Below are 20,965 nucleotides of genomic sequence, written 5' to 3'. Positions count from 1 at the left end.
ACCCAATCACCCTTGTACGCAAAGCACACTGGAAATTAACAGACTATAGTGTTTAGCAGTTTGCAGTCAATATCAAGAATGATTTAAAAAACAAAATTAAAAAAATCACAACACTTTAAAAATCAGTTTACACATTCAAAATTATACAATACTGAGAAATTGTGACGTTTTATTCCGGGAATTACATTGAATCGAGTAGACGGCTGTTTCATGGCCACATTTCTATTTGATCTGAGGCACCCAATCTGCATGCACTAGCATTGTCATTAGGGGAAACACATTTTGTCATGAAGCTGTCCACTCATTTACATCATGGGGAAGCTGAAACGGTTACAGATCGCTTTCGATGGGGATGTTGAGGAGTATTCTCCTGGAGATGTTATCCGTGGTCAAGTAATGACGGAGATCGATTCCACAGAGGACGGGGAAGGCCTGGAGGATATCAAAGGTAGGCGATTTACAGCGCGCTCCGTGCATAATGTGTATGTTTACGCTTAGTCGATGGAGCCTTGCAAGGATGTGCCGCATATAATTATGATCAACATGGAAACACGGCACGACTACGTACTGACCAGTGCACGTCAGTGCATATCTCACAGAGAATTGTAATCACTTTGGAATTACAGTGATTATTAAAATAGGCCTACTTTTCGTTCTTGATTTAATTTTATTTCAAGTAATAATTTGCAGGATTTACAATTGCACAATTACAAAAGGTTACAAAAATTACAAAAACGGCAAAGCAAAACAACTTTACGTAAAGTATAGTACATGCAATCTAAACACTATAAACGAACAAAGATGCTATGTGGAGGATTACTTATGTGGAGAATTCCCTTACAAATTTCGAGTTGGAAGACGTATGTCTTATGAGGCTACTGCTAAACAAACCAGATTTGTGTGAAATGTCAGTTAAATGTAAATTAGGCCGATGTCGGATTTCTGTTGGGAAAGATAGGGCCTAATCTTAATTTGTGATTTACCGGACATTTTAAAATTAGTCAAAGCATCGACGGGTTGTGTATAGGTTGGCATGGTATAGGGCATCAGCATCTTATGGAATAAGAAAAGCGGGGGTCCGGTCGAGGCCCCGGGGGGGGGGGGGGGGGAGGGGTGGCGCCATCCGACATAATGCATTGCGGCCTTTAATTTAGAGTGGGGTCACAGGAAGGCGCTATACAAACGAAATAGCGCCCTCCTTTTTTTGTTAGCAAAAACTCAACATTGATGTGCATAACCGCATCTTACGTTGCGCTCAAATGCAATATCTCATGCCTGTCTGTTATAAACTGGAAAAGAAAAGAAAAATGGAGGAAAATATTCACCCGTCGGACCCCCCCCCCCCCAAAAAAAGCGTGTATTCTACGGCGAAATGCACGCTCTTTGGTTACCGTCTTTTGAAATTGTTTATTTATTTTCTTGTAATCATAGGAATATGGGTGCGATTTCGTGGAAAGGCAAAAACAAAATTCAAGCCCAGTACCGACGACTCTTATGTCTCGTCTAAGGAGCATTATTTCGACGACACTTTCGTCGTATTTGGGACAGGTGGGTCATTTTACTGTCTGTATGTTGCAAACGAGTTTTGTTTTAACTTTGCTTGTGTCTCTTCTACAGAAATAACTCAGGGTTCGACTTTAGCGGTATCCCGCTAACCAAATGCTAGTCACAACAGCGTCGGTCTTGTCAAACTATTCCTTAACTGGGTAGCCCAGATGGCGAGTCAAAAATTATTGGGCTGGCAAAGATGAAAGGACAAGAAGAATTATAAAATTCATTAAGCAATTAAACCTGTCATGCCTGTATCAATTTGTGTCTAATTTTATTAACTGTTTAGGGTTAAAGTATTAGATCTGTTAATTTAAAACACTGACGAGATTGCCTCAGGATGCATACACGTATGTGTCACCGATAAAAGAAAAACATACGGTTTAGTACAAATGTCCGCGGGCTAGTTAAGAGTCTGTTATACTGTAGCCCGGCTGGCAAGTGAAAAAAAAAACAGTTAAGGCGGAACCCTGCCAGTGTTTAACTTAGTATGAGATGAATAATTAAAGTGTGTTATTATTGTTTGTCACTGCAGGAGAACACGCGCGATTCCGATTCCCTGTGGATCGGACTCTGCTACCAGGCAGACATGTCTTCCCATTTGAGTTTCAGATTCCTAATAACCAAGGTTTACCGCAATCTTTCGAAGGAAAACACGGGTATGTTCGGTACTTCGCCAAGGTGACCGTGAGTCGCAACAAAACGTTCTACGACAAGAAATACAAAGAGGAAAAGTGGTTTAGATTGAAGGGGCCGACGGTGGATCTGGGTCGGATACCAGACACAGAGGTGCGACGAGCTAGATCTAAACTCAATAAGGCACTTTTTGCTAGGAACCGTCCTCAATCCTCCCGAATCTTACAAAATTTTGCACTTATGTTCAAATGAAGGATACCGAGGCCTCAGTCCTTCAAATCGTCAGACAGTCCTGCCTAAAAAAATGCATTTATCCTCAATCCTCCAAAATTTTCCTCCTTTACAAACACCATTCATCCGCAATCCTCCAAAATCGTCCTCCTTTTCCAACACCATTCATCATCAAACCTCCAAAATCCTCATGTGCTAAAACACCATTCATCCTCAATCCTCAAAAATCCTCCTCCTTTTGAAAGACACCTTTCATCCGCAATCCTCAAAAATCCTCCTCCTTTTCAAACGCCATTCATCCTCAATCCGCCAAAATCCTCCTCCTTTTCAAACACCATTCATCCTCAATCCTCCAAAATCCTCATGTGCTAAAACACCATTCATCCTCAATCCTCCAAAATCCTCATGTGCTAAAACACCATTCATCCTCAATCCTCCAAAATCCTCATGTTTTTCAAACACCATCTCATCAATCCTCCAAAATCCTCCACACTGCCATGAGGATTTTGGAAGATTGAAGTAGGTTATGTATTTCAAAGTGCAATTTCGGGTATTGTTTTTATTAAGTTGTATTTTTGCAACCATTCACTTTTCTAAGGGGGGTGGTTGTGTTAGATATATATTTCTGTGTTGAGTTTTGATATTTGTGTAGCGTTGTTTGCTCTGTATTTTTCTTAATATATTTTTTATTGTTGTAAGTAACTTGTGGTGTCTTGTGTAAGTGTATAACATGTTTATTTTTCTGAGGAAGTATTTCAATTTTGTTATGGAATTTTACCCTGTCTTTTAATGTTTATATGTTGTTTTTTTATTGTAAAAATTGATGCAATTTAGCCATTGGCTACAAGTTCAATTTCAATAAACCAACAATAATAATAATAAAAGGTTAGGGATACAACTGAAATTATATTAAGCCTTCTATGCTGCATTTCGTCTCGAGCAAATCAGACGCCTTTAGTTACCAAATGAACTGATCTACTGCCTAAATAACTACAAGGAAACAACAATTTAAAGCCAATATTGAAATCACCTTCAGATTTTCAGTATCATTCAGCTATCTAACGCAATGACATTAATCCAGCCGGGGAAGGGGGGGGGGGGGCAGCAGGGTAGGGGTAAGTTGGGGCAAGTTGCCCCTGGCCTCTTATATGCCAGAACCTCACAGCAGTCACTAACATGGCCAACACTTTTGACGAATGAAAACAATGCAAGGGAGTATTTGCGGGGAACTACCCCGGACCAAAACCAATACACTCGGTGATCCTATAGTAAACACAGGTCTGTATAGGGATGTATGCTACTTTACATTTCAGGTAGCTGTACATAGGGACACCACAGTTGCAACCTGCTGTGGGTGTAGTGATGATGTGGAATCTATCATTTCTCTGGGTTTACCGAGACAAGGATTCCTTCCTGGGGAAACCATCTACGTCACTGGTCACGTGGATAATCGCACTGCTGATGAGAGCCTCGTATTTCATGCGACGTTTATACAGGTGGGACTGTTTTCATCTCAAAATCTATGGAGCAAATGCTATGAGAATGTTTAATGAGGCAAATATTTACGATATATGTCCACGCTAAAAATTTGGTTTTATGCATTTTTGTTAATTAAATTAGTCTGTATAATCACTTGAATATTTTTATGTATCAAAAAGACAATGGGAAGTCGTTCTATAATTTTCTACTCATTTCCTTACAGCGACTTACCTACAAAAGCCAGAACCACAGCAAGACCAAAAAAGTCACCTTATCAGAGCAAGCTAGCCAAGTTGGTTGCCCAAAAGGACGCATTACCGAGTTTACTCTGGTGCCGCTGCTCATTCCACCTGATGTCCCGGTATCTGATCTTGCTGGGTGTAACTTGATTGATATCGACTACTCTGTCAAGGTTCGTCTTTTTTGGGACAATTTATTAAAAAATTGAAAGTTGGCTTTAAAATACAACTTGGTTAGAGGAGCTTGAATGACCTCCACGTTGATTGCCTTCCATTTTCAACCGAAAATTAGTTTTAACCGATCGTTTCAAAACTGTGTAGATGTTAATTAACGTATTTAATTACGTTTGAAACTAAGTAATCATCATACGTTAAAGCTATTGGATTTCCTTTTTATGGACTATTTTACACCCAGTGTTACACAACTCTTTGCAAAGAGGTGTTCCCTGTTATGATTGGTACGGTCCGCAGTGCAGCAACGCACCCTCCTGTTATATCGACTGCACCACCGCTCAACGCTATGGGGGATTATGGCATATGGCAAACGCAATCAGGTACTTCATAAATTTCAGCCGTCAGTTAAATATAAATGAAATTTTTAAAATATATTAACGCGCATTGCATCTTTGCCACACGTGTAATCTATATAATTCCACACGGGATCTTGTAAATAAAAGAAATCTGAAGAAACAAACCTAAAAGACTGAAACGATAGCAATTACTCCGGACATATTATTCGTACAACTTTATCACGAGCAAAGCCCGCCTGAATCGGGGCAAAGGAAACATTCATGTACGTCTATAAAGAGAACCCAATAGTCAGGGCTGACAACAACCTACAAAAACAGACCTTAATAGCCAAAGACATAACTGATTATTACTCGTTTGATAACTTATTAACAAACGTTGGTGTCACCGATATTTACATTTCTCCTGTATTTCTTTTTTTCTATTTAAGCGCATGAGAACGAGAACGACTGTCCACCGCCAAGCTACGAAGAAGCAGTAGGCGTTCCACACACTCGCGACACCGCGTCTCATCTCAACCAATGTCCAGAGAATCCGCCTAATATTAATCTCACAGTCAATCATCTTAGTACAGTAACCACAATGTAATATTAAATAAATTCCCGTTAATCTGACATAATGCAATGCTGGACTCACGCTAATCTTCAAGGGAATGTGGCTACAACCAAGTATAACAAATAAGAATCAAAATGAATTCATTAACGAAGTGTGTTGTAATGGAACAACTCTGCATGTGACTCAGTGATATTGGGGTGTCACCGTGTGTTTGCAAAAGCTGACTTGGCTTTGATTCCAATCCCCATCATGTACTGGCTATGAATAGGACGGTGTTTGTTTAAAATAACATGCGTATATTGATGTGTTTGTGATCATAACGTGATACCGTGCATATAGATATTCCCAGTCTTTGACGCCTTCCCACAAAAATATTTCTATCTCGAACTTTCCAATGTGTGAAATCTTATTTCTGGTAAATAAATGTCCATTATTTGTTAAGTTAAAATACATACACTGTAGTTTTGCAATCTCATTATTTAAATTTGCTTATTTGAATGTAAACATCAGATGAACGCGTAAATAAGAATGCAAGATTTAGAATTACAGTACCACGTGACGTGACCTTTGACCTTGGTCAAGTTTAATATGTACGTCGAATCCAACCATCCGCAAACAGTGGCGGCGCTACGGGGGGCCGTGAGGGAATTGGTTTCCTCCCCCCCCCCCCCCCCCCCACACACAGTTTGGCCCCCCCCCCCCAGTTTTCCCCCAACACTTTATCTTCAAATAGATTAATATGTTTGTTTTATTCGCTGTAAAGATTCATAACAAGTTGAAGATATAATCATTTGTTCCAGTCTGTGGACACATTTTGGGTCAATGAAAGCATTTATTTGCGGTTTGATACATTTCTCATTCATACACTTCTAAGTTGCTGTAGTGGCTTATTTCCGGACCATTGACTGCCCCCCAAAAAATACTTCCTTGCCCCCTATTGCCCCCCCCCCCACCTCATTTTTTTTTCAATGTCTGGCGCCGCCACTGTCCGCAAATAACGCTAAGGCGGCGTCAAACCAAAGTGTGTGTCTACACACACCGAGTTGGGTGATAAACTAGGCCGAAATCTCGGCCATGATGATAGGCACTAACCTGAGACATGTGCAGATCGTTTACAATGGCAACAGAGATGTGTTTTCCAATAAAAATGTTTTACAACACTCATAACACATAAACAATCATGCTACTTGTTCAAAACACAATATTATCTCTTCATGTGTTTCACTACTCAGAAATTGTGACGTCTCACTCTGGGAATTTCATCGAATCGTGTAGACGGCTGTTTCATGGTTACATTTTCTACTTCTCTGAGGCACATTATCTGCATGCAGTAACATGGGAAAACACATTTTGTCATGAAGCTCTCCACTCATTTACATCATGGGGAAGCTGAAACGGTTACAGATCGCTTTCGATGGGGATGTTGTGGAGTATTCTCCTGGAGATTTTATCCGTGGTCAAGCAATAATGGAGATCGATCCCACAAAGGACGGGAAAGGGTTCGAGGATATTAACGGTAGGTGTGTGTGTGTCTGTGTGCGTATGCAGCGTGCTCCGTGCATAATTCACACTGTGTGGATGCAGCCTCATTGCAAGAATTGGTGCCGCGGCCGCATAATGTGATCAACACGGAAACATAACATGACACGACTACGTTCCGCACAGTGCAAGACAATGCATATCTCACAGAATATCTCTATTTGTTTCTACTTTAGTGACAGATTACAGACTACCGATATTCTAAAATCAGCAAAAACAAACTGCTCCCTTTTATTTTGTACGTTGGCGCGGCACAAGGTAAAAACGGTGGTCGAAGCCGGGAATAAGAAGGGGGGGGGGTCGCCGCAAAAACTGGCGCCCATAATGGAAGGTAATTAGTGGCATTTGCAGAGTTACGGTCACAGTTAGGCGGTATACAAAACGAAATAGCGCCCTCCATTTTACGGTCCGCAAGATCTCAAAATCTGTGTGTATAACCGCGTCTCACGATGCGCTCATAAGCAATAGCTCATGTCTGAAACGAAGGGAGGGGGGGGTGCGCAAATATCCGCCCGTCGACCCTCCCCCCCCCCTCCATACACACCCACACACCCATGCGTTTGACTATACTCAGGAGGACCTGATCTTTTCCTTATGTTCCCTTTTGTTTGTACTCCAACTTTCTCTCGACAGCTCCCATAAGGTTTGTAAACGAAATTCTCCCGAGGACCTGGGCCCAGGTCCTCAAGCTGAATGCATTACCAACCCCAAGTGTGTATTTGCCTGCAATCGGGGACCCCCCCCCCCCCTTGTCCCTCTTTTGTTTGTACCCCAACTTTTTAGGAAGACCTCCCATATGTTTTGTACACGATTGCCAAATCTGAGACCTTCGGGAATTGGAAACCCTATTGTTCTCTATTGTTCAACGTCCCATATCATTATTGAATGCAGAAACAACCTCACACACCCACACCGTATGTACACACCACACACCCACCCATATTTTTCTTGCTGTGTGAATATTTGACGTTATTTAAAACTTTGTTTTAATACTTTGAACTGTGACGGCGAAATGCTCTTCAGTTACCGTGTTTCGAATTTGTTTATTTCTTTAATCATAGGAATATGGATGTGGTTTCGAGGAGGGGCAAAAACAGAATTCGTGCCCAAAAACGACAGCGAAAATGTGGCCGCATCTGAGGAATGTTATTTCAGTGACACTCTCGCCGTATTTGGGACAGGTTGGTCAAGTCATTGTCTGTGTGTTGAAAACGACTTTTGTGTTAAAGGGCTCATGATATTAATTTTAGCTGGGAACATATTTTGTGCAAATTTCTACTCCTCTGAAATGTATAAAAACTATTTGACATCCCTTCTTAATTAATGTAATTGAAAAGTTCACTTCTTTAAGCGTTACAATTACCATGCTTTTCCTGAGGGCGCTGTTGCTGTGATGTCATTTAATGAAGACACTGTTCAGTGTAGGCGTTTTCTGTTCAAATTGTGAACCCAAAATTTGCTCATTGATAACATTTTTGAGAAAACTTTGCTCACTGGCCTACTTATCATGAAATGAAACAACAACAAAACAATAAAGAAAAGAAAATTTACGACAGCAAATTATCCAAAATTCAGTCACATTTTGGCGCTGAAATAGCTGTAACTTTGAGGTTTCTGCCTGAAATAACATCACACTTTTGCTCATGAACACGCAAATTTTCATTCGCAGGAAAACCAAAAGGCGCCAAAACGCCCTTAACCCTCCACACTAAGCTGAGTCAGTCAGTGACAATCTGTCACTAATAATCCTATCTATCAAAATCTATATCAGGGTATCAATTTGGAACAGGTCTGCAAAGATGGAATCATAATTATCGGTAGAATTAATGGTTTAAAATCGCTGCCAACAACGGCTACGTCTCGAAAGTCCAATGTACCATTGATCCGAAGTCCCACTGGTCCAACGTCCCATTGGTCCGGTGAAAAATAATACTGTGTAATTCCACTTGTTCAGGTTGACTGACCCTAACCCTCACCCTAACCCTAACACTAATCTTCTTGGGCGTCGGACTAATGAGAGAGGTGGGGTCAGGTTTTTTTGGATAGTTTGTGATAGTTATAAGTACATTATATTTAAAAAATAGCAAAATGAATAATAAAGGTTAAATGGGACACAAGGGTGCATTTACAAGGACTGCATAAAAAAAATGACAGGGCCTAAACTCTTTGCATGAACGTAAGTCTGACACATCTTGGATTAACAGTTGTGTCTATTCCACAGAGATACATGTATTTTGCATGAAATAAACAAAATTAGGTCTATAATTATAGCTTTGTTGTTCATTGCAGGACAGCACGGACGATTCCCTGTGGATCGGACTCTGCTACCGGGCAGACATGTCTTCCCATTTGAATTTCAGATTCCTAATAACCAAGGTTTACCGCAATCTTTCGAAGGAAAAAGCGGGCATGTTCGGTACTTCGCCAAGCTGGTTGTGAGTCGCAACAAGACGTTCTACGACAAGTTAAACAAGGAGGAGAAGCGGTTCAGATTGAAGAGACCAACGGTAGATCTGAGTCTCAAGCGACGCGCTGAGGTATGACAGCTACATCTTCACTTATCGGATCTTGAACATTCTATGTGTGACCCCGAGAGCAGACTTGTTCTTTCCAACTGAAATTAAACCATTCCTCCATGCTGCATTTCGTCTTGAGCAAATCAGACGCCTTTAGTTACCAAAATGAACTGATTTACTACCTTAATAACAGCAAGGATACAACCCGAAGCCCATTGAAATCCTCTTCCTATCTTCGGTATCATTCAGCTATCTAACGCAATGACATATCCAGGGAGGGGCGGGGTATAAAGGGTATGATCGGGGTAACTTGCCCCTAGCAGCATTTTGCTACCCCCTCCCCCATGCCAGAACCCCACGCTATCTAGCAGTAGCAGTAAAAACCAAAACTTTTGTCGAATGAAAACAATGCAATGCTTGCGGGAAACTCTACCCCAGACTCCAACCAATACACTAATTGATCGTAGTATGCACAGGTGAATCTAAAGGGATGTATACTATTTCACATTTCAGGTAGCTGTACATAGGGACACCACAGTTGCAACTTGCTGTGGGTGTAGTGATGATGTGGAATCTATCATTTCTCTGGGTTTACCGAGACAAGGATTCCTTCCTGGGGAAACCATCTACGTCATCGGTCACGTGGATAATCACACTGCTAATGAGAACATCAGATTTCGAGCGACGTTTATGCAGGTGAGACTTTTTTTCGTAGAGGAGCATAAATGTGGCATACAATTGACATTTTGGTTCTACAATACATCAAAGATCCCTCGTTGATAAAATTACAGTATTCTAAGAAGTTTATTATTGCCTGGAATATTATGATATATCACAAAAGAAGAAAAAGAAGTCGTTCTATCATTAACTGCTCATTTCCTTACAGAAAATAACTTACAAGGCCCGCCGATACCAGATCTCGACACAAAAAGTCACCTTATCGGAACAAGCTAGCCAAATTGGTTGCCCAAAAGGACGCATTACCGAGTTTACTTTGGGGCCGCTGCTCATACCACCTGATGTACCGGTATCTGATCTACCTGGGTGTAACTTGATTGATATCGACTACTCTGTCAAGGTTCGTTGACAATTTGTTAAAAGAATTGAAAGTTGCACACTTTTAACATGTTTTTGAAGGGATTCCGATACGATCGAGTATAAGCTTTATGTGGCCACTCTAGGCTCCCATTCATTTTGCATTTAATTTAGTCGGCCATCATTTGCAGTCATCAGCCGACATTTGAAGGGGAAAAAGTCCCCCCCCCCAAAAAAAAAACCAAGAAGCCGCGTCGCCGCACCACTTTTGGGGCAAGCTCCATACCAGAAACAGGATACTTTTTTGGCCTTAGTTTTATACCGATCGATTCAAAATCGTGTTACCTTTGGTTGTTGATTGATGTATTTAATTACGTTTGAAACTAAGTAATCATCACACGTTAAAGCTATTGGAGTTCCTTTTTATTGATTATTCTACATGTAGTGTTACACAACTGGTTGCAAAGAGGTGTTCCCTGTTATGATTGGTACGGTCCGTAGTGCAGCAGCGCACCCTCCTGTTATATCGACTGCACCACCGCTCAACGCTATGGGGGATTATGGCAGATGGCAAACGCAAACAGGTATTTCATATAGTTCAGCTGTCAGTCAAAAGGATGATGCAACATTTGCAAAAATCAAATAACAAAACTACCAAATTATTATAAAATACCTTACTGGACTGTTAGTGAATGACAGTCTAAAGTATCCTGTAAAATCATGACACCTGGTGTGCTGTCATTTTCAAGAAAAGTGGTAATTTTTGTATCAATTTCCAACGCTGTTCCAGCGTTTGAACAAAAACAGGCTGTTTTAAATACTGCCCCCAATTTACCATATTTAGTTAGTCCGCATTTTATTTGCAATGAATTATACACTTATGAACGGGTACAAGCCAGCTAGACTGGTTTCCTGACCTTACGATTTCCCGACATCTGTAAATTGTCATCTTAAGTGGGGTCAGGGAACCGGACTACATAAAGATGATTGATTGTCTTGGTTTTTCCAGCATCTACGAGCACAAATTTCAAAAAAGTCAGACTTACAATATTTTGCTATGAAATATTTACCCCTGAAAGTCCATCCATTTCTGAAAATTATACCAAATGGAAATGTTGTATATATTACCTTTAAAAATGAAATTTAAAAATATATAATGTGTATTGCATTTTTGCCACACGGGATCATGTCATAAAGAAACGATCTAAAGAAACAAAACCTACAAAATGAAATGATAGCTATTATTCCGGACAAATTATTCGTGCAACTTAATCACAATCAAAAGCCGTCTGAATCGTCTGAAGCCGTCACAATCGAAAGCCGTCTGAATCGGGGCAAACATACATGTAGTCTATAAAGAGTACCCAAATAGTCAGGGCTGACAACATAACCTACAACAATAGTCCTTTGTAGACAAAGACATAATTGATAATTATTCGTTGGATAACTTATCAACAAACTTTTGCTATCATCGATATTTACATTTTCTCCTGTATTATTTTCTCATTAAGCACGTGAGAACGAATACGTGAACGACTGTCCACCGCCAAGCTACGAAGAGACAGTGTTCCACACACTCGCGATACCGCGTCTCATCTCAACCAATGTCCAGAGAATCCGCCTAATATTAATCTCACAGTCAATCATCTGAGTACAGTAACCACAATGTAATATTACTTAAATTCACGTTTAATAATCTGACAGAATGCAATGCTGGACTCGCGCTAATCTTCAAGGGAATGTGGCTACAACCAAGTATAACCAATAAGAATCAAAATGAATTCATTAACAAAGTGTGCCTATGTAATATAATGGAACAACTTTGAACGCGATAGGGGTGTCCAATCTTTACATTCAAACAAAAGATGACCGCATCAATCACTTTTCAGATACATTGTGTGGACTTCCCCACGTCCAAACAAGGCTTTCCACTCTCTGATGAGAAACAGGTTTACAGGCATTTTTGGGTTAAGTTCATCCGTCGCAAAATGAAGAAAAACACTCAAGGGAATCATAGTAAAAAAATGGGTTGAAAAAGTTTTCACAGTGTGGGTAAAATGAGGGTTTTTTCACAGGTTTTTCTTAACTGCACGAAAACAAAAGAATGTCCACACAATAGGTATGGAACGTAAACATGGGTGTGTTTGTAAAGGCTCGATCGTGTTATTATTAATTCAACACAACATTATCATGCGCTGGTTGTAAATAGGAAGGTGTTTGTTCTGTGACGAGTGTAAAAATACCCCCCCCCCCTCTATTTTTTTGGTTTATCCCTATTGGGTTAGACTCTTTAGGCTATTTATATTCAAATTAGCTGAGCGCCCTCAACGTCAGGTTTCGGGCACTCCTTGCTGCGTCATTCACTCATTGTCGAAGACTAGCTAACATTGTCTTGTCATTTTCTGTCTTCGCTAATACAGGTAATTACAACGTTTAATCTATTTTATCTTAATTTAAAAATAGTTTAAGATTACACTGCGATTTCTTGTATTCCTTTTTTCCCATTAGTATTTTTTCTTGTAAATAAATGTCCATTATTTCTTGTGTAAAAATACATAGCTTTGCAATCTCTTTATTTAAATTTGCTTATTTGAATTTACACATCAGATTTACGCGTAAATCAGAATGCGGGGCTTAGAATTAAAATACTACGTGACGTGACCTTTGAACCTTTGTCAAGAAGCGTTATATTATGACGTCGCTCCAAACCATACGCAAATAACGCTACGGCAGCGTCAATAAACGTTCAAAGTCCAATATTTGGTACGTGTACCGTGGTACACACTGCATGGTACAGGGTGTGATTAGGTATGGCAGTCGTGGTTATACAAACGGACACAGAATTAGCTGATCATTACTAGAAACTAGGCCGAAATCTCAGCCAAGATGATGGGCAACCTGAAAAACGTGGAGATCGTTTACGATGTCAACAGAGATGTGTTTTTACCAGGTGATACGGTGAAAGGACGGGTGATCATAGACATTGAACGAAACGAAGAGTTGATGGGCCTCAGAAATATTAAAGGTTAGTTTAAAATGTAAAACGTACATCAAAGCCCAGTCATACTTAATAGTATGGTGGATGTTCAGTCATGTGTAATTGAAGATGGGTGCTCGTGCACAAAATCTAAAGGGTGTCCATTTTAATTATGTCACTTTTCCAAATACGAGAGCGTCATTGTCCCAGCCCTTCTTGTATTCCGACAGGTATATCGGTGCGCTTTCGAGGTAAAGCTAAGATCGTGTGGATCACCAAGGACAGTCAGACTATACACAGTGGGCACCCTGACTACAAAATCGAGTACATCCGGGCACGACACAAAAAAATCTGGCAAGATGGCAACAGTAAATTTGAGAGACACGAGGCGAGAGAGCACTACTTTGATTCTTCCCGACTCTTGTTCGGCTCAGGTAGGTACATGTACACACAATGTAAGCTTAGGCCTATATACCAATATACAAACTTGAAGCATTTAATTAAATCGGATAGATGTTATGGGAACTCAACGGAGCATACGGTGTCTCATACTCACCCCGGCCCTCCCCTTTCTAACTTATTGTCGGAACGTCTGTTTTTATATTTCTGTCTGTTGGGGTCTGTCGGCAACGTTATTGCCCCCTCATTAAACTTGGTCTGTGTACTATTACCTTACGAGTAACCGAGTATTGTGTAATGAAGCAATGTTAGACTTTTTATGGGTTGTAAAATAGCAAGGTCATGACGTTACCTTTCGTGCGTTTTCATGCGGGTATCAGCGACAAAATACATAAAATTAAACAAACACTTAAAATTCACTATTGATGGCGCTGTGTCACCACATGGGTATAAGGTTGCAGACCAGTACATACATTTCCACAGACCCAAATGATAAATGCCCCCACTTCAGAAATTCAGGAAAAATACTCGCAATTCTCCGAGGTGTTCACGACGTACATCAAATTAAAGCTTATTTCATCATCTTTCATTATCTGTTCAATTTTCTGGGGGGTAACCAATGACTTTTGGGAGAAAAATTCCATCCAAAGATGATTATCCATAAAAGCAGTCCTGAAGCCCATCGCCATTTTGAAAATGGACGCCTCGCTCCATTGCAAAATAAAGCCATTTTGATGTCTAATTTCATCCACATTTCACAGAAATACGAGCTTGCGGTCCTCCGCACGGCTTCCAAACTTTTTTTTTTATTACAAATCATCAAGTTCACGGCCTTCTAAATGCTCTAATAATGAAGAATTTGAGGGCATGCAAATTGTGATTTGGCCGGTGTAGGCAATTTCTGACCGATTTACTGGCCTGCACCCATGAGCTAACTTTAATGCTGTTCAGTGCAAACATGGCACTATTGTCCTTGTGGCACTTATTGTGTGCTGTCCTTATTCCTGAGTTTATATGTAAATGAGGTCATTGAACTGCGCATGCTTTTTAAAGGAAGACAGTAAATGTGTGCAAGATCCAACCTTGCGCAGAACATGTCAACCACCACGCTTTTTCACAACACAGCAACTCAACACGATCATTGTCAAAATTACAAACGTTCAGGTACGATAAAATGTGTCATGTCTTTAATACAGGTGTGTTTAATACAAGCGGCATGTTTATGTTTAAACTGACTTTCTTGATTTTCAGATGAAACTCAACCAGATGCACAAGACATGCGCCTCCCATCAGGAAGACATAATTTCCCCTTCGAGTTTTTAGTTCCATCCAAAGCTCTACCTGCGTCATTCGAGGGATCAAATGGCTACGTACGATACAAGACCAAAGCATTTGTTACCATGTCCAGATTCCTGAAAAACAAACTGTTCAAGACGGAGAAGTGTTTTTCCTTGCTCGGTCCGGACGTGGATCTGAATCCGATGCCAAACATAGAGGTTGGTTTCTGGGATTACACCGACATTAATGTTTGTTTCGTTTATTAAATTAAAAGCTATTGATCCTATCAGTGGGTAAACCTGGTGCTTTTGCGTAAAAAAAAAAGGAAAGAGCAAAAAAAAAAATAACGTTGCCTTTTATTATGCCTGCACAAAACATGACAATTCACAGCCAAAAAACAATGTATTCGTATTTTTTTTAGCTGGGCAAAGCAGCTAAATGATCGTGTCTCTCCGCTGGTTAGTAACAAACTTCAGCAAATGCCTTTTGGCAATCAATCACCTTGTCCCTTAGGCCCGCGCAACAACACGTGCTTCAGGTCTCCACTGACCAGCTACCAATTTATTCATTCACTCACTCATTTCGCATTGGAGCTATAACACTGTACTGCACACAAATTGAGTGTTCCACATGCTATAAAACGCTCCATGCACCAACTGACGTTTAACAAAATAGTAAGAATCTTTTTAATTTATAGTAACGACCGTGTGAGTAGTTGTGCATTAATATGTGAACAGACTTTTACATCATGTAGCCTAAATGACGTACAGGCTATACAGCAGGTCTAACGTTGGGCCGCAGCTTCAAAATCAACTGATTTCAATAAATCAATTAGCTGATAAGCCCTACATAATTTAATTGTTGTTTTTAATGATATTTTTCCAGGAGCCTTTAGAGAGTGAGGATGAAGTTCGCAATTTTTGCGGCTGTGGTCCCGATCTCGAAGCAATCACTTTAATCAGCCTTCCGAAGCAAGGCTACGTGCCTGGCGAACCCATCTACGTCACGGGTAACGTGGACAACCGTGAGCTATCGGAGCACAGAGAGTTCACTGCGACTCTTATTCAGGTGAAAATCTTGTCCTGCATGTGTATAAATGAAGGTTTTGTCACGGATGTTATTCATTTGGAATCAACACGAGGAGAACAGAATGGATTGATTCTTGATATTCTCTTTGCAGAAAGTGTCCTACCAGGATGAAAGAAAGATAAGGGAGACCACAAAGACAGTTTTAGCGAAGATGAAATCGACAGTCACCTGCCCCCGAGGCCGAGTATCAGAGATCATGGTAGGGCCCTTACCGATCCCTCCTGTTCCCTCAACCGGTATGGACGGATGCAGCCTCATCGACATTGAGTACTACGCTCAGGTAGGTAAACAATGGCGCGCAGTTTCTCTTCAGTTACAGGAAATTAGTTGCCTGCGCAAGCTAAGATTAAAATGGACATGTTCACGCATCCCCGCCGCTGTTGTAAAAAGTTGTCAGAGCGCCCTCAATTACTGCAATTAAAGGAGAGTTCGGTTGCCGTCGCTTTTTAGTGTATTTGATTTCGCTGGTACCCACCGCCCAAACAGTGCGCTGGCCGGGAAGGGCTCATTTCTTCAGGATGCATGACGTAATTTCTTGGAGCCCTCATTGGATAAAATTTGTTTGAACAACAACGCGGGTCAACAGTGTACGCGTGACACGTGTGCGCTGAATGTACGTGCATTGATTAAGGTAGCAGGCTACCCACAATGCTTTGCAACGCCTGTGCTTCCTTCACAACATATTGTGACGAGCGAAATATTTCATAGGCGAACATTTTCACCTAGTACATTGGGTATTATATGTATTTTCATGAACACGTACCGTTTTATTTTATAACAAATCTTTTTGTTCTACATTTCAGTGCAGGGATAAAAGCCACACGATAAAATTCCCGATTACGGTGGGTTCCGTTCCGCTGTGGAATTCGGCTCCGATGGCTACCGTTGATCAAGGCGCCACGCCGGCGGATGGACCAGCAAATCACGGTAACTATTCGAATGGTTCGATTGAGTTCTTCGTTGTGTTTTACATATCCATTGAAGTGTGTCTCGTAAGACCAAAACCCCTATTCGTTTCTATGATTTTTTTTTTCAATTTCAAGTAGCGATCCGACAAGTCTGGGACAACAGCCGCGCAGATTTTGTAGATATGATTTTGTTTATAAAAACAATTTCAATTTTTTTAAAATAATTTCTGTATGGACTGTTTATGATCAGAGGCGAAACTGATGAAATCAAAAACAGTCTTAACTCCGATGTACCCTTGTAAAGTATTCCTCCTCTGTTTGTCTCCACACAGCTCGGCCTAATGAAAGGCTTCGTTTTTCCCCACCGAGTTACGAGCAAGTTACAGGAGAGATCCACAACATCGAGAAAGGAAACAGGGAAGATTACTTCAACGATGACCAGTTCCTACCGAAGTATCTGCATTTCAACCTCACAACGTCTGAGGATGAGGTGGAAGTGGACCAAACATGGGCGTAAATCCCGAGGGTGGGGAGGATATATGGGCGTAAATCCCGGGGGGTGGGGAGGATATATACCCCCTTTCCGACTTTATGAGCGCCCCTTTCCGACTTTATGAGCGGGGGAAGGGCAGAGTTTTGTGGTGAGGGACCAAAACATGCCGATTTGAAGTTATCTTCTAATTTTCGAACGGTTTGGAAACACGGCGATTACAAACGCTTGCAATGCACCGTTTGTGATATAAAGTTAAAGTTTGCATAAGATGTACATAAATCATGAACCGCGCCCGCAGTGTCACGTGGTGTCCAGCACCAAGCCCTCCCCCCCTTTCCACCTTTCTATTTCCATGGCCGGGCATTTTTATTAGTTTAGTAATCTCCCACACAACTCACCAAAACAGATTTACGGCACTAGGAACAAATACGTGATTTTTAAAATCCTGAGGGAAGTCTGTTTGTAAATAAACATTAGAATGTCATTTATTAATATTCAAAGAAAAATACAAGATCAAAAATACTAATTAATATGCGTCTTCCCTTTTCACATTAATTTTAGAGGGGAAAGTTAAGCGATTGATCTCATTTTAGTAACTTCTTGGATAACTTACACATGTTTTGTTGTTTTCTCGCATGACAGGAAAAATCAGTTTGCTTGTTCCTTTATTCGAAAGGAACAGTTTTTCCTTTACAATTGTTCAAATATAGTTCGCTACATAGAATATGAAGAGGAGATTTAGTAAAGTCATGGAGAAATATTGTAGTTTTATGATTTTGTTTGTCATTCACAGTTTGAATCATGGTGCTGGGAAGCACGACATTTTAGTTTTTTTTAATTTAAGAAAGCCTATATAGAAAGTCTGTCAGGAACATTTGTACAGTAGGGTCTATATTTTAGATATGTACAGAATCGCAATGAAAACCTCCCTACGTTACCATGTATTCATTTTCAACTGTCCAGAAGCATCTAAGGTGGGTTTTTTAAGAACAAGTAACAAATATCTTTAAGAAGGCTGATACAAATAATTGTTATTCGAGCTATAATAGTGCTTCTATAGAGCGTTTTATATTTTGCATTCTAAATTTCAATCTATATAGTGCTTCTATAGTGCTTCTATAGAGCGTTTTATATTTTGCATTCTAAATTTCAATCTAGAGTAATAAGTACATGTACATGTATATACATACGTTTTCAATGTAACATTTAAGCATGACGTCCAAACCACTTTATCAGACTGCATGGTTAACATCGGAGGATCATAACGTGTCATGAGGGCGCCGTTGCCGTATTAAAGGGAGCAAAATGGCACATATGACCATCAAAATCGCGCCTTTCATGGATCGTTTGTTCATATTATTACAACATTCTGCCGTTGAGATAGAAATATTAAACCATGACCTCACAAAACTATCTGTCTTCAATGTTGAATATAACAAGTTTTAAAATGAGACTTTGTTCATTGTTCCATTTCAACTCGACGATCTATAAAGGCCAATTGTCGTGTCCTTTAATGCTGACACTGATTTCTTAAAGAAAAACCAATGTAATTACAGAAAAGACGTAAACGTCTGTAAGCAATGCCAGAAGTTAATATTTACAAAAGAGAAGCCCCAAACAATGTTCTTGAAGGATTTTTCTAGCAAAATGTGTAAACTCGAGTCATGAGTGTTATAGAAGCTTCTACTTCACTTTAAAGACTTCACTTCGTGCATTATTTCGTCTCTGTTCGTTATGCTACAATGTATCAAATGTCCAGAAACATGATGGCCGCGCCTTGATCCAAATTTGGATGATTTTTAGCCCTATTTCTCTCCGTAGATGCAAAATGAGTTGGTCATCTGAACAAACTCACTCTGAATTGAATCGAAGCGGTTTGCGTCATTCAGTTGGCAGATTTTCTTCATCCCTTGGTGAAGAACGTTGAATGAGCGACATCCGGGATCGTTGGAGCATTCCACCGCGCATGCGTTGAGGCTCTTAGTTTGAAACTCCCTGATCACGTGACCAAGCAAGCAGGAATGCAGAAGCCGCCATGCTCGGAGATGCAACCTCTGTCCCAGCTTCGAAGCATCGCGTTTGAAGATGGTGGGAAAGAGGCGTGTGCATGTATAGTCCGCCCACTGACCAGTCAGTATTATCCGCGCACACTCAGACGCTTGATGATAATTGTTTGGCTCGTCTGGTGTCCAAGCTCTGTATTTAAAGTTCGAGTCACCACCACAGACCCACTGTCCCTCCATCGCTAGATCATTACAGAATATCCAGTGGTCCAAACCCGTGTCTTGAATCATATCTTGGATGAAGTCATTTTCCTCCTGAGACCGAGGTGCCATCATCTTGCCTTCCATTGTGAGGCATTTCGCCACAGCATCAAACCATGTAAATGTTTCTGTCGTGAGAACGTAACATGACTCGTTCCAATATGTCCAAGTTGGTGGACAAGTTTCTTCTGTGTTACAGGTCAGTGCAGCGGAGCCGCTAAACATTACAAACACCAAAAACATCCCACTGATTGCTTTAATGACAAGTGCCATCATCACAGTTAAAAACTTTTACAACCGCACGGAGAAAAGGCAGACAATTTGGTAACAACAAACTGACCAACAAAAACTGCAGTTTGCGATTCGGTCAGATATCCGATATGACTTGCTTGAGTAGAGGAGATGTTGAACACCATCGGTCTAAAGCTGCTCATTGCCTCAACTACCTTGGGTGAACATAGGGAATGTGTTCGTCGAGAGCGGACGATGACGACAATCATAAAATTTTAACGCACATTGAGCTCTTACGCCTCGCTAATGGACAACTTATAAAGAATTGACAACTACTTAGCAAACAAAGCCGCTCGAAGTAGCAGCATACTTCAGCGGAACCAAGAGAAATTGGTTTTTAAGTCAAGGTCAACTCAACCCGGGGATGTTAATATACTTGATTACACAAAGCCAATTCATGATCCATTAGCCATCCATTTGGTTATTAATTAATCCATTCCCTTTTAACCTACAAAATGAACACAAGGTCGTGTAGCATCGGATCGTGAGGGACAATCTTTCCTTATGAATGATTAATGTCATCATTGATGACGGAGCTCCCATGATTTTGTCTTACGCCCTCTTCTGATGATCAGTTTACTAAAATGAAGCGAATCTCAAACTGGAAGCAGGTCGTTAATTATAGCTGAGATAACGCATTTATTTCACGACTATACAGTAGGCTACTGTATTTTCTGTGCACTGGGACGTCTTTATGGCAGGTTTTCTCCATGATGACAACAAGGTTTTTAATTACTACAACATTGGTTTGTCTTAATACTATATAGGCTTTAAGTACATGTACTCAACAATAATTAAGAAAAATTTCAAACAGGTAAAACATAACTCATTAAAATGAGTTATTGTTCAAGCAGCGCGTAGTTGTTTCTCCGTGTTCAATAGTCCGGAGTATTTTCTGTACTCTCGGACGTCTTTATGGCAGGTTTTCTCCGTGATGACAAAAAAGTTTTTGGTTGATTA

At 40.5% G+C, this 20,965-nt stretch overlaps 3 protein-coding genes across 3 annotated transcripts; all 3 read left to right on the top strand.

Moving 5' to 3' along the window:
• Positions 1–215: 215 nt before the first annotated feature.
• Positions 216–5,640, top strand: LOC119737335 (arrestin domain-containing protein 3-like). The gene is made up of 7 exons (XM_038211613.1): positions 216–448; positions 1,432–1,548; positions 2,084–2,337; positions 3,729–3,911; positions 4,118–4,306; positions 4,549–4,687; positions 5,092–5,640. The coding sequence occupies exons 1-7, from the start codon at positions 313–315 to the stop codon at positions 5,247–5,249; spliced, it is 1,176 nt and encodes a 391-aa protein (XP_038067541.1). The 5' UTR covers positions 216–312; the 3' UTR covers positions 5,250–5,640.
• An 863-nt stretch (positions 5,641–6,503) lies between these two features.
• On the top strand, positions 6,504–12,061 carry LOC119737329 (arrestin domain-containing protein 17-like). The gene is made up of 7 exons (XM_038211600.1): positions 6,504–6,732; positions 7,817–7,936; positions 9,045–9,292; positions 9,785–9,967; positions 10,158–10,349; positions 10,752–10,890; positions 11,818–12,061. Exons 1-7 carry the CDS (start codon positions 6,597–6,599, stop codon positions 11,955–11,957), a joined length of 1,158 nt encoding a protein of 385 aa, XP_038067528.1. The 5' UTR covers positions 6,504–6,596; the 3' UTR covers positions 11,958–12,061.
• Positions 12,062–13,006: 945 nt separating this feature from the next.
• LOC119737322 (arrestin domain-containing protein 1-like) lies at positions 13,007–19,112 on the top strand. Its single transcript, XM_038211587.1, has 7 exons — positions 13,007–13,331; positions 13,514–13,717; positions 14,934–15,178; positions 15,846–16,028; positions 16,141–16,329; positions 16,853–16,976; positions 17,290–19,112. Exons 1-7 carry the CDS (start codon positions 13,193–13,195, stop codon positions 17,472–17,474), a joined length of 1,269 nt encoding a protein of 422 aa, XP_038067515.1. The 5' UTR covers positions 13,007–13,192; the 3' UTR covers positions 17,475–19,112.
• The last annotated feature ends 1,853 nt before the right edge of the window (positions 19,113–20,965 follow it).

The sequence above is a fragment of the Patiria miniata genome, unplaced genomic scaffold (genome assembly GCF_015706575.1).
Source record: "Patiria miniata isolate m_02_andy unplaced genomic scaffold, ASM1570657v1 HiC_scaffold_10, whole genome shotgun sequence".
Lineage (NCBI taxonomy): Eukaryota > Metazoa > Echinodermata > Asteroidea > Valvatida > Asterinidae > Patiria > Patiria miniata.
The sequence above is the reverse complement of the archived record's forward strand: the minus strand, read 5'-3'. Positions and strand labels throughout refer to the sequence as shown.